We start from the raw sequence: 25230 nt of genomic DNA, 5'->3' as shown, positions 1-25230 counted from the left end.
GTAAAATCCCTTCCGTGTGTGTGTGTGTGACAAAGGAGTGGCCTTTTTCCTTTTTTTAACTGGAAGCACCAGAGTTTTGAAACCAGGGTGCTTCGCTGTTTGAATTCAGATCAAGAGTGAAGATCTTTTTATTTCTCAAGTGTTTTAATTTGCATTGTTGGAAAGGATGTTGCTGTGGATTTTGCATGTTTTATTGTTTCTTTTATCACGGTATTGTTTTATGAGGTTTAATTTTGAAAATAATTGGCAGTCTGCAAAGAAAATTCTACTGCACTTTTATGTGAGCAAACTAGGAAAACAAAAAATGAACGAACAGAAGCCCCTCTCTGACTAGCTCACCTCTTTCATGATCTTGATGGCTTCTACTCGGTGCTGAGATGGGGGATACAAAAGCATGCGATGGTAAAGCGACTGCAGCACAGGCCTCATGGACTCCACCGACCCCACCAATCGAACTAGTTCTCCTGCAATGTAATAAATGGTCCGGGCAACAGGACTACTGAGGGCAGGAGCAGTTGAAGAGCAACCCGACCCTCGTCCGTGATCAGAGACCCCTGCCAAGGGGGAGTCAGCCTCATGACAGGTGCTGCTGTGAGCAGAGGTGATTGTTTTGTCATGGAGTGGATTTCCCAAGATTACTATGAGGGCTGGGCACAGCTGCTTCCTGAAAAATAAAAGGGGGTGGGTGATATAAATAGGTGGTAATGAAAAAAAGATCAGTACGCTTCTCTTTAATTTGAAAACCAGTGGTGGCTGGTGGTTGATGGGAAAAGGTGCTCCTGTCAGCAGTGACTTAAATAGACTGGTGTAGCAGAGGCTGGTGGCTCTGATGTCATTGGGGACATCGGAATCCACTCCAGGTTTCAGTCAGAACCAGTCAGAACTCTAAATTTGGATAGCTCCTTTAGAGCTCTGACTGGTTCTGGCTGAAACCTGGAGCGGATTCATCACCTTACTGAAATTGGAGCCACCAGCCTCCACTGGTGAAAACAAATTACATGGATAAATGAGATAATTGTAAAGCACTCTATCCCCTGAGAAAGCCTACAGCAATTCAAAAACAACAATGGAAGATGCATCGGTACAGAGAAGTATGATTATAGATTTAACACTTCAGCTACTAAATCTTAACTCGCATAAATTTTGGGAGTTGCTTTTGTCGATATTTTAACCTGCACACAGTATTTGAACCTGCAGACAGGATTATGATAATCTGATGAATGAATGAGCACACCCAGACCCTGATGTAAGCCCCCAAGTGGATGCACAGAAAGTACTATCAGGTGAGCTTCCCAATTTACTTTGGGAAGGGTCGAAAGGCTGTTTTCATTCAAGAAAGCTCATCAGGACAAGAATCTAACATTTCCAAAGTAACAGTCGCAGCTTTAGAGTAAGATAAATAGACAGATAATCTATCTATCTATCTATCTATCTATCTATCTATCTATCTATCTGACTGGTTGTTACATTTATTTACTACATTTCCTTTATTTGTTACATGTTACTTTTCCTCCAAGGAACCTAAGGTGGTGTACGCAATCCTCTCCCTCTCCATTTTATCCTCACAACAATTCTAGTAGGCTGAGGTTAGGCTGAGAGTCAGTGATTGGGCCAAAGTTACCCAGTGAGCTTTATGGTCAAGTGGGGACTTCAAACCGGGTTTCCCCAGTCCCAGTCCAACATTCTACACCACACATAGATTGGAACCTGACAAAATGAATTAACAACCACAAACTTAGGCAAGAGAGCATGTTAAGAAATGTGGAGTTGTTGCCTAAAAAAACTTAGAAAGGGAGATTACAACACATGGGGTGTCTCCATGGTCAATTTGCTGAGAGCCGGCTCCGTTTCAAGGTTGTTCAGGGCACATGATGCTGTGACCATGCCGCAGCCACCCTGGAGCTTTACATAGAAAAACTGGATTTCCTGAGACTACTTTAAGCCCGATTCTTTTCCTGAAGTCAGGTTCTCCATGGTATAGTTGTTGTTTGTCCCAACCCCCACATTTGCCTCAGGTATGCTAGCCCTGCCCAGGACTGTGCCTTTCACCGTGACCCCGGTCAAGGGGCATTTCCCATCCTTGTATTTCCCAGTACAAACCAATTAGTGTCTACTAAGAAGTAACTCCCACTGTGGCCAATGAGGCTTTTCCTCTGAATGCACACTTCAGAATTTACAGAGATCCCCTTCAATCGAAATAGCACATTTTCAAGCACTAATTCCCTAAATGCTGTAAAGCATTATTTTGAAGCCGTGATTCTCTGCTACTTGGTTTATTGCCAGTCAGAAGAAACTAATTCACACCTTCGACCCTGCGCTGCATCGGGTTGGAAAGGGGGCTGATTTCCTATCCCTGAATTTCCCATCCCTGTGTTTCCCACCACAAACATATGTGTCTACTCAAAAGTAACCCCCATTGTGGTCAATGAAGCTTGTTCCCGAAATGCGCACTCCAGAAGTAATTGAGATTCCCATGCATCGAAACAACACACTTAGGAGCCTTAACGTGTCTTTGATATTTGCTTCCTTGCTTTTTGGAAGTAATTAATTTACAGCTTCGATCCTTTGCAGCATCAGGAAAGGAGAAAGGGGATTAGAAAGGGGGCTGGTTGGAGCCAAGGTGCTTTAAGTATTCAGAGGGTTAACTCTCCTAAAGGCTGTGAAGCACCATGTCGAAGCTGCTTTCTCAGCTTTAAGGGAGTAATTAATGTGAAGCTTCGATTGTTTACAGCATCAGGAGCTTCAGAGGAGAAAGAGGGCTGCATCTGTTTCTTTAATATTTGCTTTGGAGTAATTAATGTGAAGCTTCGAAGCTTCGATCACTTGCAGCTTTGTCAGCAGTAAGGAAGGATGGGGGAAGCCTCTTGCATTGGAGGACGGGAAGCCTCCCACATCAGTTGATCAGCCCCTGCCAGTCTGATGGCGTTCATTCCAACCTCCCCACCTCACCCGGAAGCATGTTCCTGTGAAGGGACTTAGAATGCTGCGGTGCACTCGTTCACGAAGCCCTGCGTGGACCAAAGCCTTGAAAAATCCAGGTAAGCCACCATTGGCTTCTCCTTCTGTTGTTATGGAGACATCCCCCATGGTTCAACTACAGTACTTTCACATAGTCATCCAGAAGATTTGTGTTAATATTTTGCTCTTTGCTGAAATTAGGCACTTTACTTTTATGTGTGCATGGGGGGATGACAAGAGCAGAAATTACCTCATCTGACATAACGTTAGGAGTAATTTATCAGCACCCTTACCTCCCATCCTCTCAGCTGGACCTCTGTGACAGAGGTATCTGGGTTTGCTATGGGAATTGGCATCTTCAGGACAAGTTATCACTTTTCAGCTGTAGTTTCAAAGAATAGCTGCCACTGACAAAGACTGTGCGTGGGGAAAGTCACCGTATGATATACTTAACCTCACACGGTGATAAGATCATAAGAAGAGCCTTGCTGGATTAGACCAAGGGTCCATCTAGTCTAACATTCTGTTCATACCATGACCAATCAGATGCCCATAGGAAACCCACAAGTAGGACATGAGTGCAATAGTACTCCCTTGGTCATGTTCCCCAGCAACATGTATAGGGGCACACTGCCTCAGATATGGAAGTAATATATAGCCATCATTATTAGTAGCCTTATGCTCCATGAATTAGCTTATTCCTCTTTTAAAGCTGTCCAAGTTGGTGGTCATCATTATATCCTGTGGTAGTGAATTCCACATTTTAACTAAGTGTTGTATGAATAAGTATTTTCTTTTATCTGTCCTGAATCTCCTACCATGTTCATGACATCGCTAAAATGGGGAGCTTTCCATGGGGATGCTAACCTAGTAGCAAAAATAACATCCACTGCATTCCTTCTTCTTCTTCCTCTCTTCTCAGCATAGGTACTCATGGAATGGAGTCTTTATAAGGAATTCACCATTACAATTCACAGTGCACTGGGATATGAAATGACAAATTAACTATTATACTAGCTACATGGATATACTTGCTTGCTCCATGAGCCATATAGAAATATCCCTGGATGTCCAATTCTCTTCCCTCTCTCTCTCTGTTTATGCCTCAAGCTCCTAATATGAAGCCTTATGAGAATACAGATGCTATTTGTCTAGAACCAAAAGTAAAGCTATTAACATTTGTTCTGTCTCCTTAAAAATTCTACATCTTCTTTACAGCATTATCCTAATGGAGATTTTCATGAATTTTTTGCATGCCTAGGGGTCTTCATCCATTTAGTAGAGGAAACTCATTTATTCATGCATTTCATAGCATGTGACGATCATCTCTCTCCACTAAAATGAATGGGGGAAGCTCTTGCAAGTGGAAAAGATATTTGCACACCTCTGAGATCACATGTCAGAGATCACATCCAGCAACAACTGGATCAAGGTAACGTTGTGCAATATATGTAGAATAATAAAGCAGCAAACTGAAACTGATAGAATTATACCCATACCCCCCCAAGCATAAAGGTTATTCTTGAAGACACATCATATTTCTGTTATTATTTGTGACCTGTCCAGCCATGCAGAACCTCTTCTTTATATGGAACCTCCGGACCATGGCATCTCTCTATGCGTATATATCAACCAGAGGCTCAACTGCTAAATTCAAGCCCTCTGCAGGCTCTTCCTCTCCCTGGTAAGTCTCAGAAAGACTCCTGCTATGCCACATTGTCACAGATGCACAGCAACCAGGGCTTCCTTTGCCGCAGTTTCATCTTAGAACTTGGTGGATCAAATCTCCCAAGGAATGGAACTTTTTCTCTTTTAAAAAACATTGTAGTGGACACAAACTATTTCAAATATGAATTTTTAAAGTACATTTATAGGAGGTTGAATCTCTAGTTTGTTCCCTAAAAGTAAATCTACTTACCATATGAGGTCAGTGAATCCTTTACGGTGGTGCATAGTGGGAGAGGAACTATTCAGCATCGAGAGAATGCATTCCAGGAAGAGAAGTTGCAACTGCTGATTCTCACTGGCAAATGGAAGCAAAACTATTTATTATTTGTTCCAAATAAAGACAATTAAAAAAACCACAGATGCTTTTTCCTCCTGTTTCAATACCATGAAAAGGAAAGCAATTGAATGCAATTATCTAGGATCAATTTCACCTAAGGAGAAAAATGTATTTCTTGTGAAAATGGAGGCAACAGAGATGTTGCATAGCACACTGATAAAATCTGATTCATGTAATGTGATCTGAACATTACACGAGCATGTTCCTGTCATTGATTTCAGTAAAAGGATGCTATTGATTTCAACAGGAGAGAGTTAAACTTTTGCTTAACTTTCTCTCACTGAAATCAATAGGACCAAAATGTGCTTAAGGCTCTGCAAGTCATTTTTGTTGGCTCTGGTTGAGCTCTAGTCACAGGCAATTAGGCATGTCTTAAAAACTGATAGTCTTCGATGGAGATGCCATTCCCATACACATTAAAAATGCATCCAGCCAGTTCAATGAATCCCTGATGCACATCTTGATGAACCTGGAGATGACATCCAGTTCTACATCTGCCTCTGTAGGCAGTATCCAATGCTGTCACTGTGCTAGCAAGAATGTCCACTAGTGCAATGGGAAGCTAGCACTAGCTAGTATAACCAGAAATTAGGTAAACTACCGCTTCTGGAATGGGGCGAGACAGCAGAGCTTTCAGAAGGGCATTCAGCTGACTTGCCCCATTGCAGAAGTGGTAGTTCCAGCTAGTTTCCCATCGCTCAAGTGGCAGTTTCTGCTAGTGCAACGTGTTTAGAGCTGGTGGATTGCCAGCACTGGATATTGCTCAATACCAGCTCTGTGCTAATATATTCATTCCCCTTTACTCTTCCTTTGGATTGCCAGCTTCACTTCACTCAAAAAACACCTGGTGTAAAAGTAATTATCTGGTTTAAAGATTTCATAAAGCAAAAAGTTAACAAAATGTGCCCTTGCCTCCCTGCCCTGAGAATTGGTTAGGGTGAATTTCTCCATTTGGCTTTTCAAAAGGTGAAAAGGCGCTGAAGTTGGAGGAATGGAGGGAGAACAGCATTTTCCCTCTAAAGATCTAACTTGAGTCCTTCCTTAAGTATGCTTGGCAACATAGCTAAGCTCTACCCACATTTCTCCAAAACTCATACAAGGGCATTTCTCTTCATTGTTAATTAAAAGGAACTGAACCCCAAAAGTACACATTTGTGTCTTACTTAGACATGCAGGAGCAATAAAACATGGTTGAGCAAGTATTATTAGTCTTCTGAAATGTATTTCAGTATGCCTGAATTTGATATAATCTAGTGAAGTCTGTTAGGAAGCAGATAAATGGAAATCTATCTATCTATCTATCTATCTATCTATCTATCTATCTATCTATCTATCTATCTATCATTTTCTTCTTTTATCAAGCCAGTGATTGTAAATGACACATTGCTACAGTGTCTTATCTTGATATTCCATCTCCAGTAATTTAAAATAATTACATGCTAAGAAAGAGGGAGATTTCCTAATAGATGGCAATTGGGAAAAAATAAATCACTACAATACAAGTTCATCCTGTGTGCATGGGCCTGGAAAGGAGCTGGGCAGCTAGATGAACAGTGCTGTGTGTCTTGTCTGTTGGTAGAAGGAGAACCACTGAACCCCCTCCCTTGTTATTTACAGGTGCCCTAGAAGCAAAAAATTGGTTTGGTTGGGATTGGTTGGCTCCATCATATGTTTGTCCCCAGATTATGTTCTGGAGTTCCCTCCCATCATAGTTTTTTCCTTGGTTTAATTTTTGTTCTTTGGTGTTTTGCTATCTTTTCTGAATTCACAGCTTTTCCGCGGTTCAAGTGTACTGACCTAGTTCACACATAATGCTAACCCATTGTTTATTTAACCCATGGTTTGATGAATTCTGGGTCATTGTGATGTGTGAATGCAGCTGTGCAAACAAACCATGGTTTGTTAACCATGATCAACATAGAAAGAGAACCCATGCTTTGTTTTGGGTTGTGGATTCTATGTTGTTTAAACCATGGGTTGCTGTTACATGCCAACCCAGACTTGTGGGTTGTTTTGCCAGGCTACAGAGGTGGTATACAAGAGTGGTCAAAAAGCCAGCACCATAAACACATTTGGGATACAGAGAGGGAGCGGAAGAAGAAGGAGGGAAACAAACAATGTAGGATTTGAGAAAACAAACCACAATTTGTTTGATTGCCTGCCAGAAAAATCCTGAGTAGGACAACAAACTACAGATTAACCATGGGTTAAATAAACCAGGCGTTAGTGTTATGTGCGAACCAGGCCACTGTTTCCCTTGGTCACTCATGCAGTGAGCAGTGAAAATTCCTTAATTCACCTTCACTTTGCCTGGTGGGAAAGGGACAGCATATTCTGGTCTATGCAGGCCAGCTTGGCAAGAGTGCCAAAGTAAATGTAATTTTCCTCTCCCCTTGCAGATTGGTAACCAAGCAGAGGAACTGAATTGCTGTTGAATTTTGATGGCATGGCAGCATCAAAAAATTCACTTTCTCACTTTAAAACAAGGTGCACAAGGATCACACACCTTGTTTCAATGCAAATGCATGCTCCTACAGGGCTTCCAGAAGCATGATTATGTATTAAAATAAGGCACACACTCCACACGTGGCTTGCTTTTAAGTGAAAATGTGGGGGGTTTACCACCATATTTCAGTGACAATTTCAGCAGCAAGGGGCTGAGGCTTGTGGTGGGTTCTGGGCATAGGAAATTGGTCCCTGGACCCTCTGAAGGTGCCAATCCCTGTCCTAACAGAGGGTGACTGTCTCCCTGTCCAACATCTCCCTGTCCCAGAATCTTTTAACTGTGATTCTGCTGTTGCCACTGAAAAGCAAATAGGGAAAAATGAGTCATTCAAGTGAGTGCCTTGCAAATATTGCCCATCATAATAATTAGCATTCTGCTAGCGTAACAGGCAGTACATACTACTATTTAGTATTAACAACAAACAACTACACTTGCAAGCCACTGTTGCAGTAATTAAGAATGTGCACATAGATTCAATAGATATAAACACTGCCACTGCTAATAAACTGCTTTCAGTGAAAAAGTAGATAGATACTACTTGCACATAATTACAGTTATTTAGGAATCCACGTAATTATGGTCCCTAAACTTAATAAAAGACACAGTTGTAGGGGTAATTACTGGAACATAGTAGATGTCTACTTTTCCAGTATACATAATCTGTAGCTACACTCTGCAATTAATTTTTCCATGATGCTGATCATGTACTTCAGCATAGCACATCAAGGTGTAATTCACTTAAATGTTTGCTAATTATATTCAGCCTATGGAATATTAAAGGCAAAATAGGCACAAATAGCTGGCTTGCCACTGTCTTGTTGCAAAAGGAGAAGATCAAGTTGATGGTAACTGCTTACATGGATTTTTTTTTGAAAGGCAACATACAAAAATTGTTGCCACCTAATCTCTTTGAAATCAAGCTGCCAGGCTGATAGAACTAAACACAGAACAAAAATGAAACCCTACAATGGTGGTGCAGTAAGAAATCCTAAACACACAGGCTAGAATCAGATGCCTATAACCTCTGTTGGTCATGACCTTGTCCACAGGTCTGCAACTAGCAAACCAAATTTCTGCAACTGAAAATTGGCATAAATTACTTTACTTTCCATTCTGTGTTCTGACTGCTAACTTCGAAGGTTATGTGAAACTTGTTGTTTTTCATATTTGTATTCCTGACAGGAAACAGCAAACTGGAGGAGTGGGGCGTGTGCAGGATGCATACATTTTGCCTTGACATTGTCTCTATATTTTTTCTTGCTATTCTCTACATGCCTGAAAGTTAAAACCTAGCCTTTAAAAACAAAAATCGAAACTACCAGAATTCTGAAACAGACACCAGCTGTCACAATACTAAACCTGATTCTACACTACAGAGAGTGACCCAAGCTAGGCACAATGGTGGACTGCCCCCATTCCCCCTTTATATTCAGAATAACTCACTCACCTGATGACTGACTGAAGTTTTTCACAGAGAACTGTGAAGACAGAGACAACATCATCACAAAGGGACTCCATCGTAGAATCTGCAAGAGAACAAAGGGTGCACGTTAGCAGCAACAGACAAGTCTACACCTAACTGTACCAAAGTTAGACATTTACAGAAGACAGTCTGGAAACTTTAGTTAATATAAAAAATATGGCAGCTAAGTATTGACTGGAACTGGATGGTCATATGCCAATCTTCGCTGGTTCCCAGTTTATTTCTGGGCCCAATTCAAATTGATGGTGCCCTTCGCAACTTGGGGCTCTTTGCACTTGGGGACACAGTATCTGAAAGACTGCCTCTTCCCATATATTGTTACCTGAGCCCTGAGATTGTCATTGGAAGCCCTGCACTGAATGCCCTTACATGCTGAGATATGGTAGGGTGGCTATTCAGGAGCAGGCCTTTTCAGTAGTAGCTCCCAAGTTATGGAATACCCTGTCCAGAGAGGTCCACTTGGTGCCTACTTTGTTATCTTCTCAATGCCAGGCAAATACCATTTTATTCTCTCAGGCCTTTTAATCATCTGCATCTCTGCTGTTATGATGTGTTTTAAGAAGTTTTATTTTTGATAATTTTAGTTCTTCTGATGCCTGTTTTAGTCTCGGCTGCTTTTGATTGTTTATTGTGCAGTTTCTTATTTTCTTTGTTTTTCACATGAATTTTGGCTTTTATCTTTGTTTTTATTGTATGCCACCTGGAGAGCTTTTAGCTATTAGGCAACTAATATGTTTTAGAAATAAATAAATAAGTATCTCCAAATTTAGTGACTGGGGATTTGACAAAGGAAATGCTGTGGGCAGTTGGGATATGGTACTGCAAGAGAAGCTCTCTCAGGGCATGTCTGCAAAGGAAGCTGCTCTCCTACCAATTCAGTGCTTTGGCAAAAAAATTGGAATGCAACAGAAAGAAGGTGCCACGTTCTGTGGGTCTATACAGATTCCCTCTGAAGACAGCACTCCATCTGTACTGATCACATAAACACACCAGTCTGTTATGCAGACTACTAAGAAGAGCTATGAGCAAGTTCATGACACAAGTAGGCTTGTGGAATTTCAGATGGCCCTATATCAGCACGTTCAATTGTCACTGACCTTTGAAGAAATACTGTAAAATGCTCTTCCAAGATTTGGACAGAAATTCTCTTTAAATCCACGACACCCATACCTTGGCTGCTTGTTTCTGATTGCTAAGTCATTAGAACCAACTTGTTGAAATTGCTAGAAATTAAATGTATATACTGTATGTGGTAGGAATGAAGTACAATGATTGTCAGTCTTATAATATTTGGGGAAAAAAACCCACAGCTCAGTCTGGAAGATTGTCATAATGGCTGAACAACTACAGCATCATTCTAATAAACTATGACCAGCGGGAAATGAAGAAAGCAGAAAATGCATATATGATGACACTAAAAATGCATGACAATTTCGCCTAGGCCTGACGGAGAGTAAAAGGAAGTTGAAAGGGAGAGATCAATCAGTTTCTGAATAACTGTGACTGATACCTGGACTCTTGAACCCCTGAAGAACTCCTTGGCTTTCAGTTATCTATTGAGGAAAGATAAACACATTGTCATTAACACATTTAGAGGAAAATTAGCAATGTTCACTGCTTTCTTACACTGCAGTTTGTTTGCAGGATCTAGGAAGTCACTCCTGAGACAGGAAGGATGGAGGTACTAATTCTCCTCTGCCTCCAATCAATGCCATGTTGAAGGAGAATCTTGGAGCCCAATAAAACTCAGCTTATTTACTGACCCAGAGTTGTCAAAGTCCCCGAGATGCTGGAGTCTCTCGACCTGGACTATGACCTCCAAGTCTAGCTCCAGCACTGGGCCAGCACACCCATCTCCAAGGACACCATAATCCATGCAGCCAGCGTGCCACTGCTGGCAATGTGCTCAGCATGATCTCACAGAGAGATGGAGGAGTGCTAGGTTCCAGGCCAGAGGCCTGTCCCTTCAAGGCTCCACTTTGTGAGAAGGGGTGGAGTCAGAGAAGTGGATTATGAGTGTGAAACATAAAAGGCTCTCGAGTCTGGTCTCAGACCTTGTTGGAGCAAGTTTACTAGGAGCTCTCCTAGGTGCTGCAACACCCGGCTTGCCTTGCTGCACTGAGCTCTGTGGGCTCCTGCCTCTGATGATGCCTTAATTTTGAGGAGGGCTTTAACAAGCCACAGAAGCTTATTTCTGAGCCTGCTGAGTGAATTTCAGACCACCTCTAAATGAAACAAGGCCCAATCCACCCAAGAAACACCAATCCACCATGCCACTGGACGCACCGTATGTTCTTGTTTTTGCCGTAACTGTAAAGTCAAATCGCTCAACATCTGGCTGAGGGTTGCCCGCACAGCTGTATTAATACTCCGCTGATGATAACTGGAGACATAGGTTTCAATGCAAACCTGGTTGGGAAGGGGGAAAGGAATGACAATATCAGTGCATTCATACAGATAAAAAAAATCAGAGTGATAATAAGAGCAACACAATTATATCGGCTAGAAATCGTATAGAACTATTTTGGACAGCAGCCTCCCTTCTGAATCACCCAGCTCTGTACAGTGTCATTTATACCACAATACCACCCCAGAGAAGAAAACTACAGGCAATCCAATCTGAATGGCTACTTTTTCTTTTGTTATCTTTTCTCCCTCCATTTTGATGGAAGATGTTCACTTGCTGCATTCAGATGTAGACCTTGGAAACCTGTGCCCAGGCTGTACCATTTCAGACTGCGGGTGGGAGCTCATTTGATTAAGTACTGCCACATCCCTGGAATTGCTACCTCCCCCCAGTGCAGTATTTAGCAGTAGTAAAAAAAGAGAAAGAAAGATCCCATTAGTAACAATGCAGTCTTTTTCTTTTCTTTTCTTTACTATTGCTGACTGCCATGGGCAGAAAATTGGGAGGGGGCAGCTGGGAGGAAAGGGTTAAACAGCCCTGATTTGGATCATCCCCCACACTTTCTTTTGAGTAAATTAACAACCTCCACACAACCAACTGGATGTGTTGGATCTAGATGGATCACAGTTAAGAGCAGACCCACTGAAATAATTTATGCTTCAAGTATGACTAAATGTGGATCCATTAAATACATTGCAGGGCCACCCCTGCAATGTATTTAATACAGGGGTGGCCCTCCAGATATTTTTGCCCACATATCCCATGATCCCATCATTGGCTATGCTGGCTAGGGCTGATGGAAGTTCTCAGCCAAAACATCTGGAGGGCCACAGGTTGCCCACCCCTGACATAACATGTAGTTTGACCACCCAGACACATGGGTTACCACCTCAGTGGGAACCAGCCTCCAGATCAGTGGTTTCCAAAGTGGGGTGAGTGCACTCCAGGGGGTATGCAAGACGATCCACTGGGGTGCATGACTTGCCTCCTGCTGCTCCTACAAGCTGCCTTTGTGTGCAAGGAGGGTGGTGGCAGTGGTAGCAGTGGCTGAAGGAAAGCAAGAAGGAGATTAACCCTTCCCATTCTCTTTTTGCAGAATGAAGCCAAGAGGAAGCGGGCACTTTCCTCTCAGCTTCCATCCTGCCAAAGGAGAGCGGGAAGGGTTAACCGCCCAGGAGGAGGTTAACCCTTTCTGCTCTCCTTTGGCAGATTGAGCCAAGAAGAAAGCCCAAAAAGAAAGCACTCCTCTCAGCTGCCATCCTGCTGAAGGAGAGTGGGAAGGAGATTAACCCTTCCCACTCTCCTTTCGAAGCCAAGAAGGGAGCGGGCACTTTCCTCTCAGCTTCCATCCTGCCAAAGGAGTGGGAAGGGTTAACAGTCCAGGCCAAGCCACTGGTTGGCCAAGGAGTGGGGACACTGCACAGGATGTGGGGCTGGCGACCAGGACTCCTGGCTCTGGCGCAGGCAGGAGCCTGGCTAAGCACACCTTTCCCCTCCTTGCAAGGAGACCTTTTCCCTCCTTGCCAGTTGACTGCTGTGCCCTTGCTCAATCATCAGCATATAGCAATGACGTGTGCACAGTTAAGTGGATTTACAGATTATATTAATAATAATTTTTTAAAGTGAGAGCAAAAAGGGTTTTTGTACCATTAATAAATAAAATAAAAATATTTTAAAAATATTGTTTATTTCATCTTTATCTCATCCTGTTTAATTTTTATTTTTTGTGTATATTTTATAGTGTACATAATGTATTAGTACAGTAGTACATATATAAAATTTATAAAGAAATATACATATATTGGGGGTGTGTGCTCAAAATTTTTCCACTGATAGGGGTGTGCAATCAAAAAAGTTTAGAGACCATTGCTCTAGATAATGGCATCTTAGATAATTATCTACTTAGCCTATTTTGTGATTTGATTCTTACAAATTAAGATCTATTGCCATTTTACACATCTGACTATGCATTCAACATTTTAAAAATATCAGTTAGAATCTGAGAAGAGGCAGCTTTCCTGCTGAAATCAAGCCACCAGTGGGGAACATTTCCCATCACAGTAGGGATGTCTGTCGTTTGAAATCCTGCCCTTTTGGGGCCCAACAGATCCCCACTGCCTGCCCGGGTTGGCTTGCATTTGTGAGCTGAGCCATGGGTTCTTCCTGAAATCTGGGAACTTTTCTCATTTTTTCCACAAATAGAAATTTATGTAATTTGCAGCTGTAATCTGCATAATTTGTGCAAATTTCAACCATAATTTGCTTAATTTGCACAAGTAGGCAAAATTTGTACAAATTATGCCAATTGTGGCTGCAATTTGTGCAAATGTCTATTTACGATAAAAACTTGGAAAATCCATGTGCTGGCCTGACTCGATGCAGATCAAGTCAGGCCAGCTCGCAGGGAGGCAAGCCAAAGTCCAGGAGACTGACCTGATGAAAGTTTCACCCCCCTGGATGGATTTATCTGACATCCCTAATCACAGTCCCCTCTGTGGCTTTTGAGAAGGATGCAAGCACAATCCCTGTTAGGGCTCCTAGAACCTGAAAAACAGTGCAGGAAAAGAGTAGAGATATGCAACGAAAGCTTAAAGGCATGATGAGGGAACAGCAGCTCTTCCCTGATTATTTACCGTGATGTAAACATGGCACAATAAGATGTTTGAGCAATTTAAATCCAGCCTGGCTATCAAAAAGATACATTCTAGTGAGGGGCAGCTAGGTTATTTTGTTGAATAGCCCAAGTTTAGCTTCCATTGGTAAGACAGCACTCACCTCAGCAATCTTAAGTACAGAACTCCCATTCAGCTCAAATGTTGGAGTGTATGTTATGCAGAGCAGGACCTACCATCAAAGGAAAAAGCAAAGGGCAAGAGCTTTAGTCCTATGACTGCTTGAAACGGATTTTGCCAGCCAAGGTTGTGAACAGCATCCAGAAATAAGTCTATCATGCATCCCATATCTTAGCTTATCACAGAATCATAGGGCAGAAACCATCCAGGTCAAATCCAACCTCTCCCCAAGGCAGAATCCCACAGATGCATTTACGAAGTCCAGAACAAAGAAGGTGTATCATTCAAAGATGTCTGCTCAAGTTGGCTAAGTTTTCATTACATCAGCTTTCCCACAACCTGGTGCCCTCCAGCAATATTTGACATTGGCTACACTGGCTGGGGATGATGGGAGTTATAGTCAAACGCATCTGGAGGCACCAAGTCAGGGAAGGCTGCATTACATTATAATGACAAGAAGAAAACCATAAACCAAGCGTCCTCACTCTGCTCCTAAACATCTGGGGTCACTACACTATTTGACTTGGGGAAAATAATATTTCCACAATGAATATTCTTCTCAAGGGAATCATCATATGCAGAACACTCTTAGGGACTAACTCACTCATTCATTCACGGGGTCTCAAGAGTGGAACTTCCATACCACTTAAAAACCTGAAATTTTGTACATATCCTGATTACTCAAAACTAAAAAAAGTGACATCTTAACCTCTCTCAAACTCATGGTATGGCTTCTACCTCATAACAGTGGCCAGCTATCAAGCGTAGGCCAAGCAAAATCATAGGTGTGATGGGATACCCCAAACCAGCCTCTGATTTGGGGAAGGACGATTTACGGAGGCAACCAGGAATGTAAGTCTGAAAAGTAGGTCATACAAGTGTAAGACTTGCTTTTTCACATGCTTTAACAAGCCATGAATTGGAGGAGATTGGCAGCACTGGCCAGAACGCCAGCTATATTTACAAGTAATTAAATATATCTACCAAATCAAGCCATGGAGCATGAAAAAGTTTTTTAAACAACTGAGTTTTAAAACACAATCTGGGATGAGATTTTTGAAAATGTCATGGAGCATCAAATACTATAAATGTCTTGTTCCATAGTTGCAAAGTTACTGTACTGTGGGAATGTGCAAACGTTAACAAAGCATCTGCAAATGGCAAGAGGAAATGTAAAGGTTCTATCCAAACTTTCCCTGGAGAACAGAAGACCAGAATAGAATCCTCTCAGGCATAAGACAGGGATTCATTTCAGTGTTCTCCATTGATATTATTTTTAGCAATTCTCAGCTCTTTCTCAATACAAATTGAGTAATTCAGGGAAGCCTGAGAAATCCTTAAAAAATGGCTGGATTTTAAACCTCTCATTCTCTAGCTTTTATTCCCATCTCTTGTCAATGACTACTTGAACATTATGTTTCTGGCTACTTCACCATCAATTGCTGTAAAATATATACAAAATCTATGAAATTAATTTCCAAGATCTTCAAACAGAAATGGCTAAGTGTTACTCATTCCTTGGAGTTGTCCAGAAATGCCACATCTGGAATGGCTTGCCTTCAAATAGCCAGGGAGTTTGGCAGAAAATGCTGGATGAAATCTCAAAATTCATGGCAATCATCTGGAGGCAAACATAACTGATTCTCGTTTGACTGGGATGTTGGGTGGGGGTGGGGGGACCTAAATGCAGCGACTCTTCATTGCTGAGGTAGAGGGTAAACCAGATGCTCAGGGCCAGGGCTGGTGTGAAAGGAAAAAGCTCTGCCCCACTGGCTTTTAAGAGGATGTGAGGCAGTGCCTGCCTGAGAGAGGTGGCTCTGGACCAGGTCTAGCCCATGAACAGGAAGAGAAAAATGGAGAAAGGGCAGATGAGGAGATGGTTGAGAAGCAGCAGCTCTTACAGAGGTTAAAGAGCAGAGCCCGGGACAGGGGGACTGAAGTCTGCAGAGCTGGCAAGCTTACTGCTGCTGTGTCAGGCGGTGGCACAACCATCCCATTCCCTCCCATGTGGCAGTGGTGCCACCTACTACTGGCTGGGAGCTCAGCTGCTCCACCCACTGTGAGATACAGGCCATGACACACTATTGCTTCTCTCCTTCAGTTCAGTAGCCCATTTCCTCCACATTGACTGCCAGCCCTGTTACAAGCTCTCTTGCTGCCCGAAGCAGGAAAACACATGCTGCCATCGCCTCATACCCCTTCTCCCCACCCCCTGCTGCCGCATGGCATCCTTTCCCCCTGTCCCGTGCCCCTTACACTTTGCCATGACAGCAGCCACACTGGCTCTATGGAGAGCTGCACAGCTGGAAGCAGCAGCCTCCCATGTCTCGCAGGAGCTCAGCCAGATTTCATGAGATCTGGCTGAACTCTCATGAGAGCCCTGCAACCATTTCTTCTAGTAGTGGGGCTCTCAAAGGGCAAACAGAGGGTGGACAGCTGCTCCAGAGAACCCTACCAGCCTCTTTCTCACTGCAGCAAATGCCATGGTGGGAGAGCGGCTGGTGGGGATCTCTAGAACACCTGCTGGAGGTGACAGGGCAGCAGTGGTGGCAGGCCCTCCTGGCTGGGGCAGGGCAAGGGGAATGGCACAATTGGCCACTCATCCAGCTCTGCTGCCTCATGCAGGCACCTCATCCTGTTTCATGGGTGGCCTGGCTCTGTTGACTGCTGCTGCATGTGATGATGGGAGACAGATGCAAGAGAAGGGGGGAGGTTAGAAAGCATTGTGTTGTGTTAGTAACAAAGGGCTCCATCTTATTCCTGAAGCAGCTCTTCTCCCTCCCATTTCCTGCATCTGCAATTAAAACATAGGCACCCAACTTTTGCATCATTGTAGGCTGGAATCCTATGCACACACACTTACATTTGAGTGCAATAGGCATAAGCAATGCATAGGCTAGGCTGCTCAATAGTAATCCTATGTAGAACCAAATCTTACTAAAAAAGGGCAACAACTAAAAAAGGCAGCACCAACTCCATTAAATAATGTTGACATTTTTAATTAAAAAAACATAATAGGTATGAGGAGCAGGTGTGTATCTTCACCTGCCTCTCTCTCCAGGGGTACTTATAGTATTGCTAATACTAGTCTGTAGATCCGAAACCTAAGCAGAGCTTCAGAAGATGCCAGCAACCCAGCACTATATCCCTAGACATTACAATATTTTCATGTATTTAGCAGCCTGACATACATGGGATCTGTCATCAGATAATTCCCATATGGTTGGTAGGACATTTAACACATACCTAACTAATCTCATTCATTTATTTTTTTTTAAATGGAGAGAATAAGGATGGAATCCTAGGCATGCTGGCTGGGGAATGGCTGGGAGTTGTAGGGCTCTTTTCTGTCTACACATGCATAGACAGAACGCATAGGATTGTGCCCTAAATGTACATTTGGTATTCACCATTAAAATCACATCAAAATTAACTGCAGCACTCTGGCTCATAATCTATATAGCTGAGAATGTTAAGTTGCTCAGGGAATAAAGCAATTCGCAGTTCAGGTCCCTGTGCCCCCTGATAGGCCCCTCAAGGCTGCTAAGAACCATCATAAGAACAATGCCAGTAAAAACAACACAAACAATACAAATCAAAGTTGTCACTTTGGATTACAACCTCACACAGCAGCAAACTGAGGACTGTGAAGAGGCTCCAGGAGGTAGGAAAACTAAGCAACAGGGAGACCAAAGGTAAAGAGGCTGAAAAAAAGAGGAACATTAGGGAAGGGTCAATAGAAAATGAGAGCTAAAGAAAAGGCCCAAGAGACCGGCAACCGAAGAAAGAAGTGCTAATCAAGGAGGTGGTTCTGAAGATAAGCAATGCTTAAAATGAGGAGGCACTATATGCTATTTGTCAAGAAAGAGAAAAGAGTGCCAGAATCAGGGAAAAGGATTACTAAACTAAGTGGGACAAACCAGAGAGTGTCCTGAAAAGCAAGAATATGAAGAAAGAATGGATGGTTGCAGACTTCAAGTTGAAGAAAATAAATGGAGCAAAACGCTATCAGAGGAGGGAAGTTAGCAAGGAAGGAGTCAGGCGTCTGCAAGTGGCTTCTACTACCTCTACAGTGTTTTGACAACCCTAAGGACCAAACAGCACTTGCGGGGGGGGGGGGGGATTGGCTAACCAGCCAGTTCCTTAGCTACAGTTTTCCATTGTTCTTTGGAACTGAACATGTTGTTCACTTGTTCGAGAACAATCCTCTCTATGCTTTCCTCTAGTACTCTTATGCTCAGTGCTGCAAACTCACAAAAATGTATTCCATGTGTTTCTTCTTAAGATCATGTGGGTATCTGAATGGGCGAACGCAAGGCACACCATCTGTACACATGGCCATTTTTTACTTTTCTGAAATTAAGTCTTGTCTTCTTTTTTCCATGCAATTAGCTTTATATGAGCTTAGTTATATGGCAGACTATGTGAAATTGCTATGTGAAATTGCTAGACAGGCCTGGTTACATGGCATTTTCAAGCTTTCGAATATCATAGATTTTTTACTGGCCCATGGCCTGAACAAATAAAAGATATTAACTGCTACCACATTAGGGTTAGATATTTATGCAAAAAAAGAAAGAAAAATAAAAGAAAACTCACAAAATGTCCTACTCTAGATCGAGTCTTGGCTGTTTGTAAGCAAATACAGGGAGCAATGCAGTAGAATAGTTAAGCTGGCAAGCAAATGGTCAAGCACACAGGTTTCAGTCCATGGAGGTTTAGGCTAACGCAAGAGTGGTCAAAATTCAGGCAGAGGTCAGAACACAGGCAGGCAGGCAGGCAGGCAGAGAGGATCAAGCAGCAGGAGTAGTCAAGGTAACAAACAAGATGTCAAACACAGTAAATCAGTCAGGTACGTTAGGCAGTCCAGAAGCAGGTCGTTAGGCAGTCCAGAAGGTCAGTAAACAGAGCATCAATCACCAGGCACAATTCAGGATGCAAGGTACATGGCAGAGGCTGGATGGACCAAGTTGTTCCAACACTGGCTGGCTTTCTAGTGAAGGCTTTTAAACCCAAAGCCAGCTGGACCCTACCCAGAGCTCAGATGCAGCAATCAGAGTGCCTTTTCTAGAGCCTACTCCTGAGGAGCCCCTTTCTGGAGGCGAGCACTCCTTTGCACAGAAGCCCTACTAGCCTGTTGGTTGAAGTGACAACACTCCTGGGGATCTGGAGTCTGCCTCAGAGGCAGAGTCCCTGTCTCCTGACTGGGATGGCCCTGCAACCACTTCCCTCTACGGTTCAGGCTCCTGTGCGTCTGGTGGCAGTCCTTGGTCTGGGGTACCCTGGGCTTCTGGGGTCTCTAGCTCCTCTTCTGAGGAGGACTCCTCCAGTTGGGGCATGACACAAAACAACCTACCTCATCCCAGGGCTCCTTGTTACATGCTGGTTCAAAATGTTTCTCCCCCGCCCCCAATCTCTGCCTGAAAGTGACAAGAGAACTAAATCTGTTTTCTCTAGGAAGCACCTACTTTGATCTATAACCAGAAATAGAAGTGCTTTTTCCTTCTCTCCATGTGTCTAATTGTGTTGACTCTACTCCCTCTATCTTGTATATACTGGATGGGCCATCTGGTTCATCCTTCCTAATGCAAGTACTCCCCATCGTCTGCAAACACCACTGCATATGTTCAGTGCAAAACAAAACGCTTTCTTCTATCACGTGGAATTCTATCTACCAAGCTCTCTACCAATTTTCAAGTTTTCTGTAGGCCTCAACAGGCTACTTCCATTGATATTTTATCTGATGCTTTTGCAGATAATAAATAAATAGCCTAATTAGTATTGACCAGAGTCCAAAAGAAGGCAATATAATTTAATTGCAAAATCAGCTCCAATTGTTGAAATCACATCCGATTACCTGGTCCAAGTAAGGTTTTGTGTCCTGTGAAGAAAACAAGGGCAAAAGAAATGCAGGAAAGCACCCAGAGCTCTGGATGGACTGAGTGTGCATGTTTAATTATGAAGAGGTTGAACACAGTGTCTTCCCATTAACCATGGAGCTGCAAAAAGGTTCTGCTAACCATGGAAACTTATTCAGAGTGATCAATGCTTCAAGTGTCCAGGCGAAGTCTTATATCAGAAGTGAAATAATTGTAAAGTATGTGACATGTTGAATGTTCTCTAAGAAGGAATCTCCTGGGCTAAGGCAAAACTCAGCCTGAAACCCATGTGGAATTGGTTTCAGGAGCCACAGTGAAATTAGGAGATTTAGAAGAATTATTCAACAGACTAACTTAATGGTTCTGGCAGTAGATTTCACATTCAGAGTTACAACAACACAAGGAAACTGTGAAAAACAGAAAGAAGGGGAGAAAGGAAAAAGTAAACTATGTGTCTGTTTTATCACTTCTCAACTTTATATACCCATGGTTCATGAGACATAAAAATAACTGTAGCATGAATCTGAGTTTGAGCTTTCAACATATCTGCAGACAAAACATTAAAGTCTACTGCAAATGAAAATGACTGAGTGTTCAACATTCAGATTTTGAAATCAAAATGTCAAGGCCCCAAATCTGAATGTCTAAATTCTTTCGGCAAATTCCAATTCCAAATTTAACATCTACATGATGGAATTTTTGGGTGAGCTCAATAAGGAATTTGGGATGAGGAGCCAATAATATGCTAATGACACTTACCCTGATTTGGGAGCAATGACAGATGAGATGAGAGAAAATAAACTGAAGATGAATCCAGACAAGATGGAGGTACTGATGGTGAGACTTTGGCAGATGCTGGAGTTTCTGTGATTCTTGCTCCCAGCTGCCCTAGGGGCAACTCAAGGTGAAATAAGAAACCCTCACATCACCTGCTAGAGCCTTATTTGAACGTCTGCAGACCCCTCCTTACCCATTCTGTCTCAAGACTGTGATAATGCAGGCACTTCGTCTTCAACATTGTCAGCCTCCCCCACTGGGCCAACCTGCTTTTTGTAACATCTTGGCTGGTGAAGAGATCTGGTGATCTTGAAAGCATGCACATATGTTGTGAACTTTTGGTCGGCCCAAATCAGTCACTGCTAAAGGAAATCAACCCTGAGTGCTCATTGGAAGGACAGATACTGAAGCTCAAATATTTTGGCCACCTAATGTGAAGAGAAAACTCTCTGGAAAAGACCCTGATGCTGGGAAAGACTGAAGGCAAAAGGAGAAGGGGACGGCAGAGAACGAGATGGCTAGATAGCATCACCGATGCAATGAATATGGACTTGAGCACGCTCTGGGAGAGAGCAAAGGACAGGAAGGCCTGGCGTGCTATGGTCCATGTCGAGTCGGACATGACTTAACGACTGAACAACAAAAAATATGCATTTTAGATATTGCAGTGTGCTCTACGTGGGCCTGCCTTTGAAATGTGTTTGGCTTAGGACCAGACTACCTGAAGGAGCACCTTCTCCCATATGTCCCTACCCAATTGCTAAGATCCTCTTTGAAGGTGCTGCTCTGGGTGCCACCACCCACAATAGCATGGCAGGTGGCTACCAGGGAAGGAGCCTTCTGTGTAGTGGCCTCCTGGCTGTGGAATGCCTTCCCAGGGAGATCTGCCTGGCATCTTCACTGTATACATTTAGACACCAGGTTGTGACCTTCCTCTTCCTGCAGGCATTTAATCTTTAATCTGTTGCTCTAGCTATTGACTCTACTGCTGGCTCATTAATATTTTAATGTCATTTTAAATTTTAACAATTTTTCTGTTGATCTTTGCATTGTTGTATTTACTGCTTTAGTTGATATTTTATTGTTTTTAGGGGGGTTATGATTGTAAACTGCCCCAAGAGCATTTGCCAGTTGGGCACTATATAAAATAAATAAATAGTGTCCGGAAACTACAATTGGTCCAGAATGCGGTGGCAGGATTGTTAACAAGTACCTGCCACACAAAACACAGCTTTGCTTAAGGAACTTCACTGGCTCCCAGCTGCAACCTAAACAGCTGCACTGTTGTCTTTTACACTTCCAAATAGCAAGGGAGATAGAGACCAGGTTCAGACAATCAGTGGAAGAAACAACAGTGCACACCGGGTTCAGACGCCACAGCAACCCACGATGCAGTGCGGGTAATTAGGGTAATTCCAGTCACATGACTGGTGTGTGTGTGGGGGACAACCGATGCTGGGTTGTTTCCCCTGCTGATTGTCTAAACACCCCCAGGCCGGATCTACACAGAGCTTGTACGCCGGTCCTACTGTGCCCCGAAGCTGATAGAGTCAGATGATGCACAACCTTCTCTGCAGCCAGTGTGCTATTTCTAGCTCTAAAATCCTACTTTTCTGATGGATGATCTTGTCATGGCACTGTCGCAGCGCTTTGGGGGTCTATGTGAGTTGAACTGTCCTCGCTGCAGGCTGCTGGAACCATGCTGATTGGCAGAAGGGAAAGTGGGGGGCACGTGTGGGGAGAACAGAGTTTTGTCTACCTGGAAGTAACTTCAAATTGCACTTTGCCAGGTACAGGAGCAGAGGGGTTGAGAGAATTCCTCTGCCTGTTATAAATATTCATTGAGTGCGGGAGTGGGGAGCGGGAGTGGTGCAGAGCAAGGCTCAAACCAGTGATTCTAAAACTAGGCATCCTGACTTGGAAGTAACTCATCCTCTTTTGCAGTTCATCATCCACGGGGGGGGGGGGGATAGTGGCGGAGAGCAACCCCTAACAATGGGAGAGGGAAGAAATGAAAAGTGGTCAACCTTCGGCTTCTCTCCTTCCTCTCTTAATTTCTTTGCCTCGAGGAACGAGTTGGCATGGATAACCATGGCTATCAGAAGTAAATCACTTTTTTGCAATGAGGCTTACTCCTGAGAAAGTCAGCAGGTCGCTTTTGGGTTTCCTTTATTAAAAAAAAAATCCCCAGGCAGCATTGTTATTTAACATTCATTCCTGCAATGTCCTTCCCTCCCCACCTTCCCAATTCTCAGGTATGCAGAGTTTTATTGATTTTAAGAGCTGATGGCCCCCAAATGACCCCTAATCCTGCCAGGACCACCACCACCACCATCAGCAGCAGCACTGCTGCTGCTCAGTCATGCACAATATCGCTTTTCTAGTGCTGTTGCGGACTTAGGGGCACCACTGGAGGGAGACAGAGGGGTGAGAGGGAGGATGTTTGGAGGTCTACTCAGAAGTAACTCCTCCGCTGAACGAAAGTGAGGGGAGAAAGCCTTGTTGATTCAAAACTGCATGGGAGTGGGGGCAGCAGAGGGCTAAAAAATGGAGATGGGCACAGAGCTTTATTGATTTTGAGCTGGTGGTTTGAATGTGAGCATATATGAGATCATCCCTAACCCCTCTATTCTCGTCCATTTCACTTGATTGAGTTCAGAAAGGAGAACAGGGGTGGAAGTAAGTCGGTATCTTCTATTGACTTAACAAAGCACGGGAGTGTAGAGAGCAGGGGGTGGGGTGGGCAAGCCTGTCTGTCCACACCTCCACAGCAATTTATTTCAAGTACTTTAATTCACCCCGACTTCCTCTAAGAGAGGGAGCACGGGAGGGGAGGTGTTTTCTAAAAGTGCCTTCTCAGAAGTAAGTCATGCACGTCCATTGCACTTGACTGAGCAGGGAAAGGAGAACAGGGGTGGAGAGCAAGCCTCTGCTCATTCACTGCCCCGCACCTACACAATTCATACTCACTCACCCAAGCCTAAACTAAAGCAGCTTCAGGTGCCATTTGCCCAGTGCAAGCTGTTCTACATCACTTTACCGGCTACCGTGTGCCCCTAAGCAAACATGAATTGATAAAACTCCAGATTAAGCCTGACACGGATCATGAAGCATATCTATGTGAATGAAGCCCCAGAGTCTCAAAGCGTGCTTTCAGTAGCATGTGTGAAGCCTGCCCTAGCATTTCCTTAAACATAAAGTAAAAACCTTTGTACAATTTGGCAGAGATCATCACGTTTAGATATCCTGCCTCCCAGTTGTACCAGTTTATCCGTGACTCTTTTTATTGTTACTGCAATGAATTCTTATTTTTATGGACATAGAAACCACTCTTTTATTCCTATAATAAAACCAGTCATTATGCATGCTGCATGCCTGAAAGACACAGCAGAAAGAACAATGCAGTTTATACAGACTTAATAAGAATGCCTATTTTATTACCGATCAAATCTTTTAGACAGGATGATACGCTGTTTCCTCCAAGCCCTGCTTTTACTGAAGTTCATTGCAGTGGGTAAGTAATCTGTATACCTATTTCATACACAAAGTGAGCACCTAAAAACATATCAAATGTTACTTAGCCTGCAATCTTAATTATTTATTTGTTTCATTTTTATACCACCCAATAACTGAGGCTCTCTGGGTAGTTCCCAAAATTAAATCAAAAACAATACAACTGAAAATACAGTACAAAATAAACTACAGAATAAAAATACAATCAGAGTAAAACTAGCAGCGGTGCAGTTATTTAAAACACAGCAGCGGTGCAGTTATTTAAAACACAACAGCAGATTTAAGACAGCAGAGCTAAAAAACTGGAATGTTAAAATACTAAAAATGTCTGGGAAAATAAAAAAGGTCTTCACCCAGTGCTGGAAAGAGTACAGTGTGGTGCCAGGTGAATCTCTCTGGGGAGTTGGTTCCACAACAGGGGTGCCACAGCAGAAAATGACCTTTTCCTTATAGTCACCCGACTTACCTCTTTTGGCAGGGGCTCCTGGAGAAGGGCCCCTGAAGATGATCCTACGGTTTGGGCAGGTACACATGGGAAGAGGCAATCCTTCAGGTAACCTGGGCCCAAGCCATTTAGGGCTCTGAATGTTAATACCAGCCCTTTGAATTGGATGCACACTTACTTGGAAGTAAGCGTCACTGAACTCTGTGGGACTTACATCCATGTAAGCCAGGCTGCACTTGTTATTTCACACACAAAAATGAATCTATGAAAACATTCAGAGGGGAGCGAGTAAACAAGAGCATTGGTTTCATAGCAAGTTAATTACATTTTCATGGTTATTAGAAGGAACTGGCAGGTTCCTATAGGAAACAACAGAGAAATCGATACTAACTGGGGAAAAGCACA

At 43.1% G+C, this 25230-nt stretch overlaps 1 protein-coding gene across 1 annotated transcript in view; it reads right to left on the bottom strand.

Moving 5' to 3' along the window:
• ARFGEF3 (ARFGEF family member 3) overlaps positions 1–25230 on the bottom strand; it is a 103775-nt gene that overhangs the window by 46901 nt on the left and 31644 nt on the right. The window contains exons 5-10 of the mRNA XM_084827663.1: positions 14195–14263; positions 11299–11421; positions 10523–10565; positions 8977–9055; positions 4877–4981; positions 340–664 (exon numbers count right to left, since the gene is read on the bottom strand). Coding sequence (XP_084683789.1) covers positions 340–664; positions 4877–4981; positions 8977–9055; positions 10523–10565; positions 11299–11421; positions 14195–14263 — 744 coding nt within the window. The remainder of the gene's footprint in view (positions 1–339; positions 665–4876; positions 4982–8976; positions 9056–10522; positions 10566–11298; positions 11422–14194; positions 14264–25230) is intronic.

Source organism: Heloderma suspectum, chromosome 1 (assembly GCF_057233095.1).
Source record: "Heloderma suspectum isolate Gila_16-S chromosome 1, 16-S_ref, whole genome shotgun sequence".
NCBI classification, from domain to species: domain Eukaryota; kingdom Metazoa; phylum Chordata; class Lepidosauria; order Squamata; family Helodermatidae; genus Heloderma; species Heloderma suspectum.
The sequence above is the reverse complement of the archived record's forward strand: the minus strand, read 5'-3'. Positions and strand labels throughout refer to the sequence as shown.